Genomic DNA, 25436 nt, shown 5'->3' on the forward strand with positions numbered 1-25436 from the left:
TCTCACTGGGAATTCCAAGCATATGAGGGGCTGGGTTCGACCATAACTTGCTTGGTATAGGTGAGGAAATGATAGCACAAACTCTGGAGTAAATGGGATGGGCTTGTCAAAGCCAAACCAGACAAAATGGTTATTGAGTCACCCAAATAAAGAGAGCACAGTTCACTCTGAAGTACAAAGGCTCAGGTTGGCTTTGTGATCCCTCACAAGGGCTGTGGGCAGAGATGAGCGTTCAGAGTTGTTGCCTGCTGTCATTAGGGAATGCAAATCAGAGCATGAAGATGAAAGCAGAGGGGTGACAAAGTGCCTCGGGAACCACCTACCCTGGTTGATGCCTGAAAAGTTCTCCTGGGATTTCAGACTGATTGCTGTCTATTCTGCATAATGGGTAGGCTGACTGATTGATCCTCAGTTATTTTCCAATGGTTTGCCTCATGAGTCCAGGCAGCTCGGGTACAATCACAAGCCCATAAATAAGCTTCAGTGACTGATACAAACCTATCTTCACAACGAACAATCTGCATTTTAGTTTTTAAAAATAGACAAAGCCAACTATAATTAGTTTGTATACATCTGAAGAAAGATTTGAATGGATTGTTAAACAGTATTAAAAGGGGAGCATACATTTATTAGTATTTTAAAGTATTATTTTTTACTATATTTTAAATAGTAAAATGAAAATTAGTTTCAGTACTATTTCTATTAGGGAAATTAGTTTTCTAAGTGTTACTCAAACACATGTGGTTTTAACCAGAATTTTTACTTTACTCCAATGGAATCTGTAGTTTCATGAGAAGAGGGAAAAAAAAAAAAAAAGGAGAAAAGAGGAAAGAAAACCAGTACAACAACATAGAAATTATCTGATTGCTGGGGGAAAATAGTGCCTGTGAAGATGAGGACCCAGATTGAAGGATTTAGAGAGAAGGGCAGCAAAGGCAAAGAAAGTCACATTAAAACAGAGATGCAGTCTCTGGTGGGTCATTTGAATTTAATCTTCAGAGTAATTTTCCTGCCATTTAGCCATAATGGCAGCAGGAATAAAGAGGACTAAACGCATTAAAATGACAAAGTCATACAAGGAGGGATTTGGGCTTGTGGTCATTATACTTGATAAAATGCCATGATACAGTAGGCTGAGTTAGTGCCATACCAAAGATTTTTGTTTACAGAAAAAATGTGGTATGCAACAGGAGAAAGGTCTGTAGCACACTCATTCAGGGTCCATGGTACATTAAGAACCTGTCAATTACAGAGAATAAAGGATTTCCGACCTCAAAAAACCCAGGCTTGGATTGAAAACTTTCATCAATTCTCCACTGCTGTCCTTAACCACAAGCCACGATAGGATGCCCCTGAAGCTGGAGGGATGCTGTTCAGTGCTGCACATTTTTGTAATTCAAGTAGCCAGAACCCAGAGGCACGTGCCCATGGACACTCTTCAGCACCATTGCTGCGGGTGGGGAATGTTCATTTCCATTTGGAACAACAAAAGGTAGATTTATGCATCTGAGGGAAGATACTGTGGATTATCTTATCCACACACAGCATGGCAGGAATTCAGTCATTTCATGGACACTCATCTTAAGATCTTGTAATATACATTAAGTAATACTAAGAAGAGAGCTGAAGATTCCCATGTGTTTTCAAGAAAAGTTCCTGATAGTGGGGCACAAATTAATTCAGGGATCTTCAAAACATTCTGTGTTTTAATAGGAAAAGGGAGTGAGACAAACACAGAGCCACAGAAAACCTGGTCAAATAGCATTAACTAAGGCAATAACCAGAAACAAACCTGGCCAGTCACACCAGAGGATAGGATATCAAGAAACTGCAGCAGCTTGGGACTTTGCAAAGAATAAGAATAAAAACCTGAAGGTTTATTTTTTTAGGCAGACAGGCATCAATTAAAAATATTTCTTTATTAGATTGTTGCTTTACAAATCACATGCAGACTGAAGTTAATTTCATCTTGCCTCAGTAGTTAGTGAACATCATGCAGAAACAAACAAAACCATGGATTTATAGAGCTCAAACTTAGAAAACACTTGGGTTATATAATTTAATCTTGTGTACTTTATAGGTCAAATGCTAAAATCTGTGTGAAGCCAATATAACAATGTTTGCTTAAAACACATCACCTAAGGAAAATCCAGCTGTGGTTTAAATATTTCAAGCAGCAGAGAAAATCCACCAAATCTATTACGGTGTTTATCCTGTGACTAATTAAACTGCTAAAAATACCTTATTTCTGATCTGAATGTATTCCTCTTAGTTTTTTGCTGCCAGACTCAAAAAACCTAGTTTATCATTATACTGGTTACATGAAAAAAATAATGAATCAATTAAATGCTCCCATATCAAAGTATGTGGTGGATAATGGTAGGCAAAATGAAAAATATATTTTTTCCAAACAGAATATATACCCATGATTATCAATTGATACAATGAGCTAAGTAGTAATCCAGCATCTGAGTCATCAAAATCTATCTGTCACTTTTGATTTGCAGTGAGGGTGTAAAGGAATAATCAAAACAAGCTTTCTCTTGAGAACTGATTCTCAGCAACGTTGTGTGAGTATGTCTATGTGATGTAACAGTAGAACATAATTAGATTTGTGCTTCCAAATCATGCTAATATAAACAAGATGCTTTGTTTTCGCCTATCTCCAACCTATGGACTCCTTGTGGTTGCACACGTGGCTACAAGCCAAAGGACATCTTGGAGGATCAGCACTAGAAAAGACATTACATTGGGAAACTTAGTGCTGTTAAAGAAACAAAGTATTTAAAGGCAAAGCTAAATTCACCTGCAGGTTGCTTCATTTGACTAACTTTGCATTTAGGACTGACTTAGGTACGATACAACAAGTAGCCACTGAAGGTAGTTACTGGTGGATACTGGGCTGGTATAGAGCCAGTTGCCAGTCTGAGCCAGACTTCCTGACCATAATTTAACTCTAATAAAGCACTTCCAGTAATTACTCTGTCAGTGTACTTATTACTGTTAATACTTTCAGCCTGAAAAGTAAGTTTGTCTATTCCATCAATGACCAGATAGCCAGAGGCACGTGGACTAAATGATTCAATAGTATATTCAAAAACATAGACCCCCAGATACGGAACATGGAACTTTCCAGTTGCTGGGGCAAATGAGGCGCCGTAGTTGACATCCAGATTGTTAAATCTGATGGGTCCTGGAGTTGTCATTCCATATGTATGAGAAGCAAAAAAAGCCACCATAGGTGCATATCTGTATGATCCTTTTGAAAAATCTGGAAAGGAATAAATAACAATTTCAAGTGATGTTACATTGTACAAAGGCAACTTGGACCAGCCAGAAGATCAAAAGCAGACTTTCTGATGTCACATCATCCTGTGGATGGTGGACCTTGAGCAAATGAAACATAGTATTCCTGCATAAACACATCTGTCTATACTGGATAAAGAGTAATTTTCTTCACAATTAGTGCTTGGTGTATTCACCAGAGAAAAATTTTAGAAACAGCAAGGGGACTTTATGTTTGTTTATCTATGGTATCACTAAGGGAGCTTTCTTTCCACCCCACACCCCCTCCTAGTTTTTCCCACCCCAGGATCTCTTTCACTGTTCATGTGAGAGAGCTGAAGCCAAGAATTTCACCACAGATCTTAGACAAACACTGAGGAGGTTTAGCACTCATGATGTTAAATGAGGGAATAAAAGTATATGTGTTTCTCTTCAAGCTGAGCCTGCACAGTATCATTCCCTGCTTCTGTACAAATGATTTCATTCACTATTCATATACTGTCATGAGTGAAAATCAGCCTAATGACTGCTGAAAGATGCATAAAATTCACATTCCATGTGGCCTGGGTGTAAATTATTTATTTGTTTTCTGGACCGAATAAGCATAATTTTCACTTTTTTTTTCCTTTTGAAATCTTTCAAGGGCTGCATCCTTTGTTGATGAAAGCCAGAGGCAAGCCTAACATGATTTCTGGAGGCCATAGTCCCACGCATCCTGGTAGCTACTGGTATTTATAGAACATTTATGGCTGCATTGAAGCTAGTATTCCCCAGCGATGTGATTCTACCTCCACCTTCAAAATCCATGACATCGTGTTCAAATATATCTATTCCACACCCTCCCACTCTGCACATTTCAGCAGGGAGCTTTCCAGCTATTATGGCAGGTCCCAAAACAATTTAATCCCATCATCTGGTCATATTAAAAAAAGAGATCATGAGTCACCCGTGGGGATTGATGTCTTCAGCACCAAAACACAGGACTCTGCTACTTGAGTTGTCACTCATTAAAGTGAAACGTGAGACCTCTGACCAGCAAATGCTCTGTAATTAGGCCCTGGGGCAGAGGCCTGGACTGATGGTGTATTGCACTGCTAAATTCTGTACTTGCCAACACTCAGGGAATTGTCGTTCACCAGCTTCACACTACAGTTGACTCCTCCGAAGGGGTGGCGACAGGCACAGACAAAACTCTGCCTGTCATTGACACAGGTCCCTCCATTCTGGCACGGGGAACTGGCACACGCTGAAAACTGCCCTGTGAAAGAGAGAGAGGAAATCCAACAGCCTCAGTTGCAACATCCTGACAGTGAGACACTTCCTAAGTATGCAGTATTTTGGAAAGGCTCTTTATCAATTCACAATTTCTGCTGAAGTTCTTAGGGAAGGCCAACTTCAGATCCTGTCCAGCCTCCCTCTTTACCTGAGCACAGCACACCTTCAGCTATCCTCCAAGACATTCAAGATTACCTGTAAATTCTAGGTTCTGCCAGCCTCAGAGGGTCAGGAACATGCAGTGAGAAAAAATGTCCTCCAAAGAAGTTAGATCAGGCTGCTCTTTCTGGACTGGGCCATCTTATCCTTGGGTGTACCAAAACAGATTTTGTACTGCTGGTGTTCAGGTTGGACTGTCTTGTCTATGGTATTTTTCACCCAGGCACGTCACAAACATTGCAGAAGAGTCAGGCTCCTGGTGATGAAAGGTCTTAAATGCTATCCCAGCCACTTCAAGTATTTGTCCGTAAAAAACTCCGTAATTTCAGGATATCTACCAAGATTGTTGTAGGAATTTTGGATTGCAAGCGAGAAAAATTACACCAAACAGGCAGCTTTGCAGAGCACCCTTACTGAGGATGTCCTTGCCTCTGTTCCCAACTGGTATGAGCTGGCCAAATTACACTCAGCCAATACAGATAAATCTGTCAGGCCAGTGCTGCTGAGCTCTGAGACAGTAATTACTGAGTGTAATTGAATAATGTGTTGTCATAGCAGTTTTTTGGGGGGAGAAAATTCAGGTCACATTAAAAATTAAATATTGCTATGAATAATTCTGAACACAAAGCATTCCCAAACCACACAGTTTTGCTTGCTTTTGGTATGGTCAAATAAAAGTCAGATATTTTAGAAAACAAACCTTTTCTTTGCCAGGAACTACCTGCAGACCTCTGGAAAGAGAACTCCACACAGTCCTGTGATGGTAAATCTAGGTTTGTAGGTCAGAACCGAAAAAGTCTTGCAGAAAAGCATCTACTTATTGCCAGGAAACTGTTGAGCTGGATTTCACGTAGATGTTTCAGTAATTGCAGTGTTATCTTCATTTTACCAACCAGATATTTCACAGACTGCTGCATTAAGGCAAACTGTTTCTGTGTGATATTTTAGTTCACTGAGCAGAATGCTGAGGCACATTGTGCAGTGACACTTGAATTTGCTCTGATATAGCATATGGATTTATAAACACAACAGTCATTCTTTTCACAGAAAAGAATGTCTGTTCTGTAATGCCTGAAATAAAGCAATTTAGGACTGTCATGACTGGGGTCACAGCCCAGGCAACTGGACATGAGGAAATAATGGTTTTTCTCTCAGATAATAGTTTGCTAAGTCCTTCATTGAAGTTATTTTTCACTCACATTTACCAAGCATCCATATATTTACCAAGTGTCAAAGAAAAGCAGAAAAGGAAGGAAAACAGCTGATTGTGCTGACTCTATCATATTCCCAAAATACAAAAGCTTCCTGTAAGAGCTCAGCAGTCTCTCTGCTAATTGGCCTCTGCTTATCATAAACAAGAAGTAAATCCAAGAATCAGGAAAAAGATCACTAAAAGGAAACGATAATGAGATTGAGACTAGTGCTTTGGAAGTCTGCTGTGGGGTGATTCTGCCCGAACTTAACCTTGGAGTTAATTCAAATTTAGACACAGCTTTAGCTACATTAAATTAACCCTCCAGGTGAAGCACTGCTTAACAGCATCAGGGAAGCTCCTCCATTTTCTAGAATAGGAGAAGTTGTGCGGGGGTTTGAGTCAAGTTAGGATTTTCAGAGCAAGAGGCAAACACTGCAGATCTCCACTGCACCAATAATCTCTGTGTAACTATGCTATAATAGCATCTTTCTGCTGTCATTTCTGGCCGAGGCTCCTCCTCTGCCCAGTATTTTCTTTTATCTTACTGAAGGGTGTCCTGAGACACCACGTCTGAATAATCTCCTTGGGATAAAGATGCCAGAAGGTTCAGATTAGGAAAGGATTTCCTACTATAGTAAATATTTTATTGTTACTTTATCTTTGACAATTTAGTAGTGTAGATGAGTAAAAGAGAGAGACTATAAATTAAAGGCTTAAATTGTAGCCAGTACTAGCAGAGAATAAAATGTAGTTGCTAATTACACTTATTATGGTAGCAGTGAGAAGAGCCAGTTAATGCTCAGTTTTGCTACTCTTTGGGAGTGCAAACAGCCAGAAGCTCTTTTGGGAAATAGACTGCCAGTGCTGTGCAAACAAATTTCAAACAAATAATGAAGCTCTGTCAGTATCTACCGGGGTGTTGTTAGAAGCAAAACAAATATTCAGCAATTTAATGGTCTCCTTATGGAAAGGATTGACTCCAGTAGTTCAATTTGGAAATTCTTCTGACCAGGAAGTAACCTACCAACACTTTCTCAGTATTCAGTTATCAGTACCTGCTTCTCAGGAAGCCCTAGGAGATTGGAAGAGCCTGAGAATCTACTAAACCACCCTGCTTGCACAGGGTCAAACTGGTTGTCAGCCTATAGTTGTTAATCACCTCTGGCTTAGCACTCTCAGGCTGACAGTGGGCAAAAAGCAGGGAGGAGAGGTGCCTCAGCTGTGCCCTCCACTTTTGGGTGGGGTGGACTGTCAGGACAGACCCAAGCTACCTGGACTTTGGCAACTCTGTCTCTTTGTTAAGCAGAGGTGTCTAATAACTCCAGTGTGATGATTTTAGGCCTACCAAATTAAAAACAACACAACAGTTTCATCAATCCATTAGTCAAAAGAGTAAATATGCGAATTTGAAGTGTATGTCACCAAACTGAACTGGAATAACCATCACATGTGTGCAATTAAAACACAAGATGGAAAACATTTGAATAGGTTAATTTAACTTGAAATTAAGTCTTGAATGATAAAGCAACAATGGAACTTTGCAATTCTGTTAGGAGTCAGAAATCTTGTGAAAACAAAATCAGAATTAAGACACAAAGAAAGTGAGAATGAAATGAAATTACCTCTCTCATAGACGCACTCTTTTAAATACATAAATATAGCACAGCTTCACTCTCAGTTATTCATATTGATGGGAGGGTGGCATAATCTGAATAAAGCAAAATCCACAGCTAATACAAGACATGCAACAAGAGAATACACTCACCTTTGGAAAGCACAGATTCCCTAGAGAGCAGCACTAATAGCAACAGGGAAATGGGAACTGAGCTGAACTGCCCTCACACTGCATCACACACTTCTGCAGAACAGTGCATCGGAAAGTAGGACCAGCCATAATCCACACCCAAGACTGATTAGTCTATATGTCTGTATGTAGGTACATAGCAATACATATATATTAAGGTTGTCCTCTCCTCTATATTAGATATTGAAGCTGTCTTAAGATCATCACTTTTTTATCCACCCTGGGTTGCCATATCAGTCAGCATCAGGAGAAGTGTTGGTGCCTTCACCTCTCATACACGTATTGGAGCCTCCACCTGACATAGAAATCCCAGTTCATTCCACAATACGGGAAATCTGCAAAGGTTTATGTCCCTGCACATGCAATGCAAACTCACGTTGCTTTCTCTTGATTTCAACTAATTACTTAGGAAAGTATTACCTCAGGGTCAAATCCCAAACACATTAAAGCCAATTAAAACCCTAATCTGTTAGAGGAGGCTCAAATATTGAACATATTGGAGTCAATGAAAATTGTCATTCACCTCTTTCTATAGTTTTATTCCTTTTTTTTAATTGAAAAAGGCAGTCTGAGATTAAATACATCTTATAATTAGCCAATTGTGCCTTAGAGTTTCTTCTAGAAATTTTAGTAGAGGCAATACAAATCTCTGATGGTATCCTAGAACTTGCAAGAAAAATCTTTCATAGAGAAGTAAAATCTACCCAGGCAGAAAATGGATATTTGTTAATTAGGGTAATGGTCTTGGTTCTTTAACTTACAGAAATATAATGTGTGGCTTTGCTAGGCTTGAAATATTGTTAAGTACCAAATCTCATTACTGATGGAAAAGTCAGCATAAACACTGCTGTATAGAGAACTTGTATAAAAATAAGGCTTCTCAACATCAGCAAAGATCTGCACTTTATGTAAGTGAGCATATATCCAAAGCTATCAAGCAAGTTATTTGTTAAAATTGAGTATGAGATAAATAACAAATAGGAAAGACATTAATTCATCAATCTGGAGTGAAAACCAGAGCAGTTGGCACCTTTCTGTACTCCAGGCAGGTAGCACTAGTGATATTTTCCAACAAAGTACATGGTGTGGGAAGGATCAAAGACATACCTCATTTCCTCTTAATTTAAATTTTGAACAAAGACTTTGAATTTCCATCCTGTGCATTGGCAGGAACAGACAAAACACAAATGACTGAGGAAGAAGTGCCATTTTTAACAGCAAAATATTAAAATTACTTTGTAGTGAGGATTTGGCAAACCTTGGTGCATTTTTAAGTGTGATTGCCTCCTCTAATAGCTGTGTCCCCTCTCTAATTGAAAAGATAACCAAGGACTGCAATCCTTCAACAGGGATGACTTTCATCAGAAACCAAGCTACTCATGGGATCATGGCTTTATAGAGGATCCTTTCCATTGATCATTGAGAAATGCTGTCCCTAGGTCAGGAAGACATGAAAGAGCAAAGTGGAAAGGAAGGGAGAAAGCATGGAGAGGGAAAAGGAGATTGCCCATGGCCTTAGCACATGAACAAGAGTAATAGTTCTTACTTTCTCTACATCTGCTTGCAGTAGGGACCAAACAGTGGTTTAGAAATGTTCAAAGGTTTAAGAGTACTTTACAGAAAGTATTCAGGTCTGGATCTTCAAGAGTATCTGGACATGTCTCTGTCATTAAGAAATCTGTCTAATTTTACTGTGAATTAGAATCATCTCAGTATTTCTAGTCACTCATCCACTCTTCATTTTCTGTATTGTGCCAGAAATTATATTTCCATAAAACATCATCTTGTGCTGTGGATTTTCACTCAAGCATGATTGCAAAAGTCATAACTCAAGAGTTTGTACTTCTGTGAATTCATTCATATGAATTCATTTCACATGATGGCATTTGAATTTAAGTTCAGAAGCAGATCACACTCAAAATTTCCTTTTTAAGAATGGCAGCTCCTGCTTAGCTGAGCTGCTCTCCTGGTGGACTGGAGCCAAATTTACTTTATTGGCTGGATTCCTGCTTTTTCAAGAACACACTGTTGTAACTAACTGCACTTCTCAAGGAAGTCCTGAAGGAGCCAGCAAAAGCCTCATTACAGTCATTTGTATTCACTTGCTTCAGGTTTTGATACCTTTCGTCATTGCTGACACTGCAAAGTACTGATGCAACTTCATATTTCTCTCCCAGCTTGCATATATTTTTTTCTTATTGAAATTCCTAATTGAGATGCAGGTGCGACATTCTGGTTCTTCAGATTTGGTCTAAACTATCAGCTACTTTTCAAAGGTCAAGTTCTCAGCTGATTGCGTGTGCACATATATATATCTTAAACTGATCAGATGGGAACCTATTAAGGAAAATTAAATGGAGCTTCTAGATGCCTTAGTGCAAAATCTCCTCATAAGCAAAATAAATTCTATTGTAAGCAAGAGACTAATCTCAAGTTCCTCTGAAACACTCTTTACAGCAGTCTTTAGACTTTTTATTTATTCTCAGGTTCTGCCACTCAGTTCATCACAATTGTTACATAAATCTTTATAAAACATACCTTGATTTTTAGTAGAGTAAAACGCATTACCTGGATCTATTGCATTATCTGTGTTTCTCTGGCTTCGGCTTGCCAGGCTCATGGTGGCATTTGCTGCCACTTTTTTTGCTGGGAAGGGTTTCTTTATAACTGGTTTCAGCGGCTTCTGAAGTTTGGTGATATTGTTCATTGCATTTACCATCGATATGTCAACATGCTGGGTTAAATTTGTCAAAATAGCTCCTGCTTTTACTTCAAGCACAGATTCAATGAGCTCCTTGAGGCCTCTCTGCAGCAGGGGGATATCTGGCTGAGCCAATTTAATTAGCACAGGTATGCTTGCGTTCACTTTCTGGATGCTGTTGTTGGCATCCTGGCACAGCCCCCAGGCCTCATGAGCAGTCTTGTTCACAAGTGGAATGATGTTTGAGAAACGGATCGACTTGGCTTCCAGGGCCTTGATCCTGGAACTCAGTGCCTGGAGCTGAAGTGAGACCACCTGCTCTTTCTCTGTTGAGGCAGCTTTCGTTTTTTTGAGTGAGACACAGTTGTTTGCCAAAAGCTTGGAAATTTTTGACTCTACATTCAGAAGGCGAACCTCATGGTCCTTTGAACCCTCCACAGAGTCAAGTAGTTTTTCTTCCAGGCGGCTGATATCTTGTTGCTGCTTTTCCACTTTTGATGATGTCTCATTTAAAATATAGAAAACTCTACTGAAGTTGTGGAGGATACTTTTGTCAGATTCCTTGTATGGAAGATCAGAAAGAGATGGTGATACTTGTGAAGTAATTTCGTATTTCTTTTTATAGAGCAGTGATTGGAGGGATTCATTCCACTGCTGGAACTGAGGAATGAAAGCCAGGAGGCTGTCCAGTTCCTCAGCTCTGCCACAGCAAACTCCAGTCTCATTTCTTAGAGCATGTAGCATATCTTTCAGTACATAATTATCTTGAATAGAATCAATAGCACTGTTTATTACTATCATGGTCTTGTTTAATCCATCTTCTATTTCCATGGAGCATTCATTAACACGACTCTCAAACAGATCCTGATAAGCCTGAGATTCATTTTTAAGTCCTTCCTGAGTTTTGGAAAGTTCCTTCATTGCAGAACTCATTCTGTTAATGACAACAGTGAGGTTATCAAGTTTCTCTTTGAATTCTTGAGCTTGGATTTGTTGCTCATACTCAGAAGTCAGACTAAAAGGTACTCCTTGTTCAATCAAGGGTTGCAGGATCTCCATATCATAGCACAAATCATTAATTTGCTCATTCATTTTGTCCATCTTACTGCCCAATGGAAGGAACACATCAGAGAGACTCTTGTTTAGAACAAGCATGCTCTCTTGGACTGCTGCCAGCTGTGCTTGGAAATCTGTCCTGCTCTCTGACAACATGTCATCACAGACCCCCAGAACAGAGTCCCTCTGAATTTCCAGTGCAACACTGAGATTGCTGATCTTGCTATCTTGGACTCTTAAGTCATCATAGATCTCCAGTACCATCATGCCTTGTCTCTTTACTTTCTCATGCAGGGTGAACATGTACTCTGTAACATTGTATTCCATGACTTTATCTGCTGAGGGGATGCTTTGCCTTGAGGACTGTTCAGCTGATAACAGTTGTTCATGAGCATCTCTCATTTCAGTAAGGGTCCTATTTAAAGATTCATAATAAATTACACTTCTTGACTGTTGATGCTCCAAGTTAACTTCCAAGGACTTCTGCTTTTCTTGTAAAGCTTTCACAGGCTTGTCACAAGTGAGGGCCATTTCCTCTCTCATCTGCACCATATGACTCTTCAGCTCCAGAATGTCAAGTTCTGTTGGCCCACTATCTTTCTCCTGAGCAAATTTATTTTGGGTTTCATTCAGATGCTTGACTAATTCTTTTGTATTTTCAAGGTCACCTGACAAACTAGACATAGTCTTGAAAATCTGAGCCATGCTCTCTTGCATTTCACCTTGAAACACATGAAAGTGTTCTTCAACTACGTTTTTGATTAAGTCGTTAATACTTCTGGATTTGAGACCTTTGGGGAAAAGAAGAAATAAGGAAACAATCAAACCAACTGTGCTATGACATCTAAGTTTTTCCCACAACGTGAGCAAACACAGCGCTGCACAGAGGTGACACACATCCCTACCCTAATTTACCCACACACAGAGCAAAATTTACAGCTGAAGAATGTCAAGTCCCTGTTTCTACTGAAATCAGTGCGACTTTTGCTATTATTTTGAAAGGGCAAACTCTGTCTTTGACCTCCTAGCTAAGTTGTTTCTGAGAACCAGAAGGAGATCTGTATGCTTTTGTGGCTTGCTCATAAAAAGTGATGTATCCTTTCTCCACTTGGGAAGCAAGGCAAAAACCATCTGCTTTACAACATTATGGTCAAGAAGTGAAAGCAGAGATTATTACCTTCCTGCTGTATTGTATGTGCTAGGTGACAATACAACACACTATTGTGAGAAAGAAGCAAAATAAAAAAAATCAGCTTATTGAACAGCTAAAGTTAGTAACACAACAACTGCTGCAAAATGCTGACATTTTAAAGGTAGAAACTTTATGGCTTGCATACTACGACTCCTTAAACAGCTCCTAGGAGTTCTGATCCTGAAAAGCACTAGGCAGAAGTGAATGTGTGGGAATTCTGCCCCAGTGAACAACATGAAGGTATGTTTCCCATATAGCCTTAGAGACGTCAAGGCAGGCATAAAAGAGTTCTGCATAACATATTTCAGTCAATTAGAGCAGTAGTTCTGCTCTGGTGCGAGATTAGAAGGATTTTTATTAATTTATTCTCCAAAGGTAGCCCTTATGTTCAACTAAAACACTGATGCATTCTTTGCACAATTTTTATAAACCCTATGAACATTTGCAGTCAGACTGTGACATAATGATTAAACTCTTCAACCTCTACAATGCCTCAATGACCACAGGTTCTCTGATTAAAACTGTATCGATAAAGGCAGAATTTATCTGTTCCCTACTTCCATTTTCTTCTCAATTAATTCTACAGACTGGAATTTATTTCTTCATCTCTAAAACACTGAGGCATGTTCTGAAAACTTATTTGAAGGTACATTCTCAGCAAGTGCAGTAAAACATCAGGAAATCAGACCCAAGTTTGCTAGCCCAGGAAAGAGCCACGTCAGAAATACAGCACGAACTTTCCTAAGAATTAAACTCCACTATTGTCAACTGAGGTCCCAAATGTCACAGCAATTTTGTATAAAGTATAATAAACAACAATGATAATACTGGGATTACCTTTATTGACTTCCTTTTAACTATCCAAAGAGCAAGTAAATGACTAGACAGACACATGTACAAGAATACGCACATGTATGTGCACACTGAAATATCTGAGAATAAAGGTGTCCTGGCAGCTGAGAGGAAAAACCAAGATACTAACCAAGTTCAAAAAACTGACATGTAGGAAAACCATTCCAAGCTATGATGTGGTCAGGTTGCTTTATGATGCTGAAAAGTGTTCTGTGCTCTGAGACACAATGAGCTGTGAAGAAAAATTTAATGGTTGTGGAAAGAACCAAGATTACTCTAAACCTTCTGTGAGGAATCAATTAAATTCCTTCATCTCAGCAACAAATCTTGATAACAGGCCATTCATCTGTGAGAGGTGTTCCACAGGTCTGCACTGACCTTTTCTTTCTGTGACAGCCAAGAAGGTGCCAGCCTCACTCTCTGCTATTCCTGTTCCATTTAGTTGGATAGTGAGGGTAATATGGAGCTCGGCTCTGGTTTTCGGGTGTTCCCATTACCAAGGGAGTGTGGAGCCTGATAAACAAGACAGCTTTGGGTTTCTCTCCCTGCTGCTTGCTGGCTAGGACAACTAGGCAGGGACTGTGGGAGCACATTTGTCCACACAAAGACCTAACCCAAACTTGTGTTGTAGGTGACAATTAGGTATGCTGTAAGGCTTGAGCTAAGAATACATGTATGCATTCACGGATGTAACTCAATTTCTCCATTGCTCATTTTGAAATAGAAAGGTCCAAACTACCTGTGAAAGTTAAAGATTTCTTGCACTTTTTATGAGATTATAAATTTTAATTTTAGCTTCCTGGCTGAAAACCAAAGGGCGTAATTACTCTGTGTCAACATATACTCTCTTTGCAGTTTCAATTATTTGAAGAATAATGTGCAAAATAAATGTATGTACACAGGAGACTGAATTGAGGTTATATATGCAGCTGTAAATGACATTTCTGACTTGGAAGTGATTAACACTCCATTGTTGAGTTCATTTTTAAAGGAGTGTACATTTTAATAATGAAGAGGAAAGGTGCGTATTAAACATGGAGTTAAAGGAGGAAGAAAAGAATAGCAGGAAGTAAGCAGAGTTTCTTAAATTAAAAAGAGAGCACAAAATTATTTTCCCTAAGTAAAAAAACAGAACAGCTGCCTGAGTACTGAAAGCAATTTTTAAAATGCACAACAGGTTTCACTAACAAAATTAGAGGAGCATATCAGTTACTCCAGTGAGTGTTGCCCTCTATCAACAAATGACATTTGTGTCACCAAAGTCACAGATCAAACCAAGAGTTAAAGACTTTTCAAACTGTATTGAATTGTTTGGTCATAGAATCAGACCTCACTCCTAAGAAACCCTGATACAAAGCTGGGCAGAACATTACAATTGCTGTGATAAGAAAAAAAGTGATGCATGGACTGTGAGCAAAGGACCTGGGCACACCAAGAAGAAAATGGAAAAGTAGGTGAAGAAGGAAAATGTCTGTATAACATGAAGCAACTATAGACCTAACTGTGCTTTGATAGCACTTTGCTTCAGGATGGCAAAGCCATACTGGGGAAAGTTGTGGTTTGCTTCAGGAGAGCTTTTAAGAGCTATTTTTAGCCAGTCTGATGTGCCTATGCTGCACCTGTGTACAAAGTTCCAGGACAGCATGGAAGCTCCTTCCAGGTCCTGCTACTTTAGGATGCTGTTTATGCATTTGAGTACAACTCAAATATTTCCTGGACAGAAACTGCAGTTGCCGTTTGTCATTACACACACAAGCCAACAGACACACTAACCTTTTCTTTCTCCCCTCCTGTCCTCATTCCTGATGTTTACCTATGTACAAGTCAAGAATAACCTGTACTGGAATGCTCATAATTAGAGCCAAGGAATGTAGTTGATAGCATCTTGTTCATTGGAGCTACTTGATTAGGAGATAGATTGAAAAGATAAATTAAAAAAAAAAGGGACATCAGCTGGAGATTTTTTTTAAGCAGGTATAATGTAAAACATTGCAGGTAGAAACAATAAAGGCTTGAAGCACATTTTCAAAGAAGGGGAGGGGTTTGAACAGCACATTGTAATAAAGACTTAGACCCTGAAATACCAGTAGGGAGTGCAGAAGCAGAAACACAGGATGCAGAAAAACACCTCTTAGACTAGCATGAAAATGACAGCTAGAATGAGCGGAATATACGAAAAAGAATGAGGACAAAGCAGAAGGGAAATGGAAAATATTCAAAGACAAATTAAATGTGCACCCAAAGGTCAAGAATGCCATCTAGCAATATGTGGAGAGGTGAAAGCAGGTCACCGATCAAGAGATGGAATGAACTGCATACAAGAGAGCCATCTAGCATGTGCAGGAGCAGCTCAGGAGACAGAGGACTGAAAACACAAGAAATGAGATCCTACTTTGAGGGAGATACAAAACCACTTATTGTTTCATTCAGTTTTATCTCAATCTAAGGCACTCCAGAACCTCTGCTCTATTTCTAAACAGTAGAAAAGTCCTCTGGATTCTTAAGTGTAAAATATGGTTTGGGGAAAATTCCTGAAAAATTACAAAAATAATGCACATTGAGGAAATGAAAGTTTCAGTGAATCTGTTTGTTAAGCAGCACTTGTAGCTGTGTAACACACAGGTCTTGCTCCAGGATTCAGGAAGAATGCATGCATAATTCTGCGGGTGAGGATCTGCCCAAGCTCCTGATCTCTAGCTGTGTCTTTCTCATATACTGATCATGTTTATCAAAGATAGCCTAATATGATCAGGGACAAATTATTCAGCAGAATGTTTGCTGTGTTATAAATACAACCACCACAGAATTCCTTATAGTTTGCCCTGCGTGTGTGAATTACGTATCAAAGGATATTAGTTAGACTTGGTAGCAAAGCAAATACTGCATCCTTTAGTGGCTGCCAGATAAACAAAAACAGAGATAAGAATATTTGCAGAAGCTCTAAGTAAATTAAAATGCCTTGCTTGTGGCTTAAGTTACCATGTAGATGATGAAGTATCCAAGAATACAAATCTTTTGTCACTATGAAAAACACCATAGCGAATGTTGAAATAAACAAATTCCTCTCTTATGAAATGAAATTTAAAAAATTAGTTCTCCCTACAAGTGTTGAGTGATAGAACAGGACAGTCTATGAAGGTTTTTAGCTTTTTTCCCCCTGGCACCTCTAACAGGGTGAGTGATTACATTAATTTATTTTTCTTACCTTTTAGAAAAGACTGGAAGTCTCTGCCCTTATCTTCATTGATTTTGCCTTCCAGAGAAGAAAGCATCTTGCTCACATCATTCATTGCAGCAGCAATGCTGTCAACCTTCTTCTGTAGAAAAGTCAGTTTCATCTCCTGACTGCTAATCTTCTCATTCATTTTTTGAAAAAGTGCTTGGTTGGGGAACAAAATGAGAAGAAAAAACCCCAACAAGTAGTGTTAAAACATTGTGCAGTGAATTAAAAAAAAGGCATAATTGACTTGAGAGACATTAGCAAAAAGCGGGGTGAAAAGTTTCTGAACTTTTCATTTTGAGTGAATCATCTTGATTTTTGTCATGTATCATTTATTAGTGAAATTCAGCAGCACAGTAGTTACTAATTACTGAAGCATATGTATCCATTATAAAGTATTTATGATTCTACAAGGGTATTCTGAATGGTTAGCATATTTTAATCAACATAATGCCATTCTTCCTCCATGTAGCACCCTACAGGGTACTCAGTTAACTCTCATTTAGTCAATCTCCTTTAACACAATCACAAAAGCATTCATTTTTACTTACCATTTATAACACAACTTCATGAATTTGCAAGGCTTGTGTCTGAAGGAACACATCATCTTTCCATTGTTTAGGTCAAAATAAAGACTTGTTCAACACAGAAGCAAGGCAGAAAAACAGCTAATAGATAAACTACTTTGCAATAATGACTAGTCTGTCATTAAAAATAGAAGCTCAACCTACGAAGTCAAGTTTATTTTAAAACCTGCCCGAATTGTTGCTGACACTTGTAGTCTCTTCAGGAATAAAAAGGCCTCGAAGGATGCTTTTAAGATAGGGAATGGTGAAGAACGCATTGATGCTGAAAATTAAGACCCCACTCGACTTCAGCCAGCCGTCTGAGTTTGATGGGTGACAGGTACCAAACTTAGTCTGGGATTTTCAGAAGATGGTGATAAAATTAGGTATTTGAACTCCTGTAAGCAAAGCTAGAAAATCTCCAACAATTCAGCCTAAATGGCCTATGTTTGACATTGGATATATTACCCCAAATGATCTGGGCTATGTATACTATGACTTAATAAACTGCTGTGGAAGAGATTCTTTAGCATTGCACACACATATTTATTAGTGTAAGTTTACAGTATTGCTATTGATCCTTTGTCACTTTTCATCACAGCATCAGTGTCTATTCCTGTGGCAGCAAACAGTTCTAATCAGAAATCGTGTCTAAGTACAGGGGTCTAAAGGCTCCAAAACATCCCAAGTTATATGCTAAAGGACATTCTTCTGATGACTTGTATTTTAGTATGTAAAAAATACAAGTGTCTTATCTAGCCTGGTAGCATATGGGAAAACCCAGAAAATGAGCTAAATGCACCCCATCAGCACAGATGAAGCAGGCCAACACCCATGAGAATGCTCTCCTGCAGAGGCATGTTGGCTGTAAAGGCCAGTATTGGAAGAGCCTGGAGAATAAGGCTCTTTTAGGTTAGGATCTTAGGATCTCCAACTGTGTTCTCTGCCCAAGGTATCTACTTATACAGATAATAAATAGTTTCTAACTCAACCATCTAGCTTGGACTCTGGCAATTCTTCTGACTGGCACTGCAAAGACAGGACATTGATAGACCTTTGTCTTCATAATAAAGCTTTGTGAGAGACAAACAGGTCTGGACACTCCTGCTTCTGGTAGAATTATTACTATAAGAAAGGGATTTGAATTCATAAGTGGCTCATGCATGGTCACCCAAACTGATAACTAACCTGCAGGGTGTAATGCTTTTTTTAGCTTGGTTTCTATCATTTCCCACTGAGGGAGGAAGAGAAGTTAGATGAACCTAAAAGTGAGGTTTTATGCCTGAAAGTGTCATGGCTGCACAGTGGCAGCTGGAAGCAGAATCTGGCTTATAGAGCAGGTGCTGATGGAATGACAGACCAGGGCAGTCAGTCCTGGCCCCAGGCCATGTTTGCAGGGTTGACAGCCAAAACAGGTATCTCTCTCTTTCTAGACTGACCCAATTTGATTTAAAAATAACTGAAAGGCAATTAATATGGAGGTTAGAGATTCCAATTCCAGATTTATTTCTCAGAGTATAATTCTACTAACAGAAGTGGCATGTCTCAGTGCTCTATCGATCAAGTTCACTTTTTCATAATAGGCCCTGTCTGCTTTACTAAACATCCTCCTCCCTCCAGCCCAGGGAGACTTGATTGCTCATACATTATCACCAAGGGGCAACAGCCTAATTCCCTTTTGAAAATACCTTTCTATATCTCCATGCCAGATTCAATCTATCCCTCTCTTTTTCTTTCTATTAAGATTTAAAATAAAACACATACGTGCATACAAGCACAGACACGTGTAAAATCTCCATAAAAATCAGCAGCAATCTTAATTCTGGTGTCCTGTTCTCTCAGCATGCATTACAGCCCAGAAGAGTATATTGAAAACTGCAAAACAGACCTGAGAACATAACCTGCCTTATTTATTTGCTTCATTAAAATGTTTCTGGATATAGGCCAATAGGTGACAACAACACCACAGCACGGAACAGCAGATGGTTGTACAAAAAGCCAGTGCAGACAAACATAACTGAAGCATCAATAGATTCAAAAGAACAGGGAGGTAGTAAGAAAGTTCAAGGAATTTAAAGCATCCTTCACATCCTGGCCATCACCATGAAAACTAACATTTTTCCAGTGGAAAAGGGCCACTGTTTGAGACCAGGCACCTGTGCCCACAGTTGCATGCCAACTCCAAAAATTGTGAACATTGCAGGATTGCTTCCAGACCAAAGCTGCCAACAACTAGGACTCTGGCTGCCCTTGGAGCTCCAGATGCCACACCTCTGACCTGACCCCGAGACACTGAAGGACTGAGCTTTTTCCCCCATGGAAAATGGCCACCGTTCGTGTCCAGTTGCGTGTAGCCAACAGTGGCATGCTGCCTCCTAAAATGGTAAACAGCACAGGATTTCTCCCAGAGCAAAGCTGCCAGCAGCTAGAGACCAAGATGTGGAGAAGATTTTCACGCAGCAGTCATCTAATGTAGGTTCTCGATACAGATATTTGAATAAATCATTTTTGTTACTGACCATCTCCTACAGTTCTAGATTGTCTGTACATACTGTTGTGAGACAAAACTGACATATTCCAAAAACATAAGGTCCAGACAGGTTAAAGTAAACCCAGTAATGAGCAAATGAATAGGGCAATAAGAAATACTCTCAAGTATCTGTGGTATAAATGTGTAAACTGTCACTGTGTTTCTTAGCTATTTGATCATCCTAGACATAGTAGCTTAAAACACCTGAGCTGCCCTTGTTAAGGCTTGAAACATCCTTGTGATTTTGAATAAAGAGCCAATTTTTGTAAGAAAATATATAACAGTAATTACGTATTCACATAATCAATTAACATCATTACATTTTCTTCTGTGTGCAATGCTGGTCTGTACTACTCCTGTATTTGGGTTGGGTCTTTTTGCTTTTTTTTTTGGTTTAATTTTCTTTTCTTTCTCCTGTTAATTAACATATTGTATTCACCAACATAATAGTTTAAATATTTCTATACAGAGTAGTTCTCTGGTTTTAATTTAGTCACAAGACACTCTATAAATTCTAAGCTGCTGCTATATTTAAATCCAGTATCTTCTGCCCATCTTTATCAGAAGAGCATACCAGTGAACCATGACTGCCAGAAGCTGACAGTGCATTCAGGTCCCTTCAGTAGACAGGGATTTTCCTCAAGTTGTTTTTGCAGTGATCTCAGTGAATCCCATTGTCAGTGACTGGGTAGAGGTGAGAGCACTCTTAAAAACTGACCTGTCCCACTGGGGTCCTGCAGAGCTCCTGGTGTCCTCTCACTGACAGTTCTGCTGCTTTCAGCCTGGTTGCTGTATATAACTGATTGCTGCTCTGGAGCTAGAGAAGGGAGAAAAATGAAAGGAAAGGATGTGAGCGAACCACAGAACACAACAATCGGGATGATTCCACAACAATTTTTTTCTGTCTCTGCTCTGTACCAGCTTTACCAAAGCCTAATCATCTGCAGTGACTCTTACCCGCTTTGTGCAGTGTGGGACCACATTGCTGAAGATGTTGACTGGCTTTATAAAAGACTTCTTGAGACTGGCGTGGGCTGGTGTTAATATTAAAACGTCAAAATTTGCTTTATGATGAACAGAATTTTTAAATGCCCAAGGCTAAAAATTCTAGACAAATATTTTGGAACCATGTAAAACAGGAATATGAAGACAATACAGAGCTTGCCAGCTGTAAAATTTATTAGGGTTTTTTAATGGCTACAAAATTAACCAGGCCTGCTGAAACTGATTTTTGGGTTGGTTTTTTAGGGTTGGTTTTGTTTGGTGGGGTTTTTTTTGTTGTTTTTTTTTTTTTCTTTACAGATTACACAGATCTTCAACCATGGAAATCTTACTACTAAAGGCAATGGTGATATTACATTTTTGCAGCACCTAAAAAATAAGAACTATTTCAAAGCATAATCAAATTCTAAGTTCCAACAAATACATCTGAGATTTATGACTGGTATACACATTAAAAGACTTCACAAAGGTGTCAATTTTGTAAATATTTTCTCTGGTGATGGCAGATGGGATTATCTGTTCTTATTTTACATTTCAGCCCAAAAATCTGAAAGCAATTTGCAAACAGCTGGACTAACATTATTATTAATTCAATATCCTAGCTGGGGAAACTGAGGTCCAGAAAGTTAAGTGCCTGCACTCGCAAAAAGTAATGAACTGATCAGATAGCTGGGAACTGAAATTGCCATATTCCTGACATACATTTTCTAGCCATTAGGCTTAATGCTGTTGTTTTCATTTCATTATTATTAAAAAAAAAACCCAAAATATGTACAAATTAAGTAATAAATTTGCTAGTGTAAATTTATAGCAATTTTTATATACTTGCTCAGTTCACGAAACATTTTGAAATCAATGCTCCAGGAAGAGCATATCTAAAGAATGCCACTTACGTGGCACTAATGTGATTTCCAGTCTTTAGTACAGTACAAGCAGAATAACTTGAGTATAGTGACATTATTTTACAGTTCAAATATTAAAATCTAGTTTAGCCATAACACAAGTTTCCAGGGAAACAGATTAAAACGCTGAATCAAGGAGTTCCATGTTTCACATAGCTCATTTGAAGATAAATAGACCACAATTAGAAGGATATAAGGTGTTTAAGGGTGTTGTAAAATTAGGATAGGAACTCAGAGGAAATTAACATATGGACAGTTTGATAGAATCTATTGAAATTGGCTGATAAGAAATACAAAATCCTCAAATAGTTATAATTTCAACAGCTTCTGTTATCTTTCTGTGTCAAGGTTACTGACAGAAGCTAAATTCTTGCATTCAGCCCATGTCATTACACAGGATTTATCAGGTGGTGACATGATGATACAATCTGTGACAAGGGAGTATGTTACTTGCCTGTGATAATGACCAGCTGATCGATGTCCTTTTATTCTGTCATTTACTGATCTTTCTGTTACTCTAAATGCATTCACTGACACTCTTGGTGCTATGGACACCACTTTTTTTTAATATATATTATCCACCTTCTTTCATCCTCCCTGATAAATCAACTGCCCCACTCAGAGCTCCACAATCTAGAATACCCAAAATCTTACCATTTTATTCACTTGTAAAGTTTTAAGGATGTTTATTTATCCCTGTGTGCTTGTTTTACCAGTGCTTTAAAACTGCTCAGGTAACATGATGGCTGCAAGACCCAGGACATAGCATCTCTGTCAGAGCAAACCATCCATGAAGCAAGCCCAAACTGCACTGCCTCTGACAGCAGCAAGGACTGGAGCCAGCAATGCACACACACACACACACCTCACCCACAGATAGTCACGTATTGTACACTTACTAAATTTCATCGCAGTATAGGAAAGGTACTTTGCAAGTACCATTAGAAATTGAGCCTTTTCATTTGTGAAACAAATTCAGAGGAGTCACTGGTAATATAGCTTCTCCTACATCATTCTTCCAGCGTGGCTCAGACCTTTTCCAAAGGAATCACTCCAAGACATCATATGGTGATTACATCTATGTGTCCCTTATTCCCACAGCTGAGATTTCCCATCGTAGATGTTGGATAACAGCAGGTGTGATGGGAGCACCAGACTGAAAATCTAATACACATACTGTTTAGGGTAGAAATAGCCATCAAATGACTCACATTTGAGACCTTTAAAAAATTAGCTATGCCATTCTCACTTTAAACTAAAAAAAATAAAATATGAAATTTAAATCAGACAGCTAGACCCACCCTAAAGGTGCCATTCTCAAAAACAAAGCAGCACAAACAAAACAAACAACAAAAAAGCAGCAATACAAAATCCTGAGCAATGAGTTCTTCCAGTTGTATCAGAAAAAAACAGGTAATGCACATAGAAAGGTAACATTAGATGTCTATCATGCAATATATTGGCCTAGATGTATAATTTATTGTCCCATGTATTTTTAAACACAGCGTTCAAAATCATTTCAGGGAATATTTAAAAAATGGAGATTGGGTCTTTTTCACTCAATATATCGTTGATGAAGCAGGAGCGGCTGAAGGGGTTTCCCGGAGGAGGGGGTTAGGTAGTTTCCTCCTGTTCCCTGTGTTTCAAGGCGAATTGCCACCTTTTGTGTGCGCCGCTCACTCCACGCAGAGGATGGGACATTGCACGGCCATCTGCTGGAGAAATGACATCACTGCCACGCCAGGGAATTCTCTGCTGACAGTGGCTGTGGCAGAGACGGCTGCTGGCTCTAAACCATATAATTTGGTGTTCAGGGGCCATATGTGCATGAGGGAACTGGGATTTCATTACTACACACGCAAAGTTAAAATAAAGCTGTGTTCAGTAAAAGTGATATGCTATGAAGTCTGCAACTCAGAATTTAAAAGTGCTTTTGTTTTAGTGGTTTTGCTCCCAGTTAAGCATTTTGTATTCCCAGGTGAAAATGATGATGCTTTAATTGTTCAATTGTCCATATTGAGCTGTCTCATTAGACTTAAAAGAAATTATGTCTACGTTTTTTCGTTCTTAAAACTTTTCTTACAAAATTGCATTGTCCATGCTGGAATAGGATCCATGTCATAGCTAATTTGGTCAGGCGTTGCCACAAGGGAGGTAAGGCTAGAAACAGCAATCTGAACACATCACTTCCTGCTCTCTCACTACTGCAGTACCTTGGGAAGCATCTGTAATCAAGCAGTTACAACAGGGCTACCAAATAAGACTTTCAGATGTGTAATAATAACTACCAGGTGCTGGTGGTTCCTTCTGCCTAGACTATCAGACTGAAATAGTTACATATGACTTCACTCTGTCTGAGAGAGAAGTTAAACCAGAAGGCATTTTAAATTAGCATTTTCTACCAGCAACCCACATCACACTAAGAGGGCCTTTGCAGGATCTAAAGGATTGTCAGAACACCCCAGTTCCCTTGACACAGAAACCCTTCAGTAGCAGTTCTGTTGTTGAACAACATAGAGGCCAAGTGGGAGGCTCAGTGACTCGGAGAGCCCCACTCAGCACTTTCAGCGTCTCTCCCCTGCTGTTGCAGAGTTCAGGAAGACAAAGCTATCGGGCTCCCAACTGTTCAAGTTCATTAGCCGACGTCCCTTCGTGGGAATTGAATAATACAGGCAGGGCTTGTGCTGGTGGTCTGCTCCTCATGGGAGGCAGGATTCCAGAAGCAGGGAAGAAAAGCTTCTCTGACATAACACCTTTCATCCCAATCTCTTTAAGCAGTTCTACAAGCATTAATTAATTAAATATCCCATTGCCCCTGTGAGATAAGTGTCATCTCAATTTTCTAGCTGGGTAAACTTGGTTACGCAGATTATAAGTGGCTTCCCAAAGTTATTCAGCAAGCCAGAAGCGGTCTGAAAACAGAACCCAGGGGATGTAACACCCACTCCTGTAACACTTCACAGCACTTTCCTTTATTCTTATTTTTTACATAGATGCCACTACAAATTGAGTTGTACAGCTTTTCTTCCTGGTCAATGTTTCCCTGTTATTTTGATGCCATTTCAATTTTGTCACCTGTGACCTTCCCCTTCAATACTACCCTTTACATTTTCTTAAATCTATTTTTGCTAATGTTTGCTTTTTTTTCCTGAAAGGAAACCTTTACAACACTTGATCCATGCTCACTGGACAGCCTTTCTGCCTGACCATGTCCTGTGTTAATAACTGACTCTACACTCTGCTGTGCAGAGGAGAACTTGGAGCCTGCCAAGGTTCTGGCTCTTCAGCACTGAAATTTCCCTCCTGGATGTGAACAACAGTGATTTCTCTTCATTCCTCTACATTAATTTTTAATCATAGCCCTTTACTTTACCGCTGCTGATTGAACTCCCTATCACACCTAATGGCCTTTCTTGCAATATTCATTCATTTAAAACATGTATGCTGATGCCATATCTAATTTTTCAAGGACTGCTTGCTTAAGGCCAGCAGCAAAGAAATAGCTGTTATACAGATGCAAAACTACAATATGATGCCACATGTTTGATCACCAGGGCAGAGGTAAAAGGCTGTTCTGTCAAAAAGGGCACAGTTACACAGGGATCATGTGCAATACCTAGAAAAATTCAGTCACTGTTGAAACGAACAACAGAAGACCTACAAAATTCAGAGAAGTAAAAAAAAGTTGATACATTAT

At 39.1% G+C, this 25436-nt stretch overlaps 1 protein-coding gene across 2 annotated transcripts in view; it reads right to left on the minus strand.

Moving 5' to 3' along the window:
* Positions 1-1900: 1900 nt before the first annotated feature.
* MMRN1 (multimerin 1) overlaps positions 1901-25436 on the minus strand; it is a 42139-nt gene continuing 18603 nt past the window's right edge. For both annotated transcript variants that reach the window (XM_032109964.1, XM_032109965.1), the window contains exons 4-8: positions 20554-20652; positions 16725-16898; positions 10287-12266; positions 4397-4543; positions 1901-3271 (exon numbers count right to left, since the gene is read on the minus strand). In XM_032109964.1, the coding sequence (XP_031965855.1) occupies positions 2850-3271; positions 4397-4543; positions 10287-12266; positions 16725-16898; positions 20554-20652 (2822 nt within the window). In that variant the 3' untranslated portion in view covers positions 1901-2849. The remainder of the gene's footprint in view (positions 3272-4396; positions 4544-10286; positions 12267-16724; positions 16899-20553; positions 20653-25436) is intronic.

The sequence above is a fragment of the Corvus moneduloides genome, chromosome 5 (assembly GCF_009650955.1).
Source record: "Corvus moneduloides isolate bCorMon1 chromosome 5, bCorMon1.pri, whole genome shotgun sequence".
NCBI lineage: Eukaryota > Metazoa > Chordata > Aves > Passeriformes > Corvidae > Corvus > Corvus moneduloides.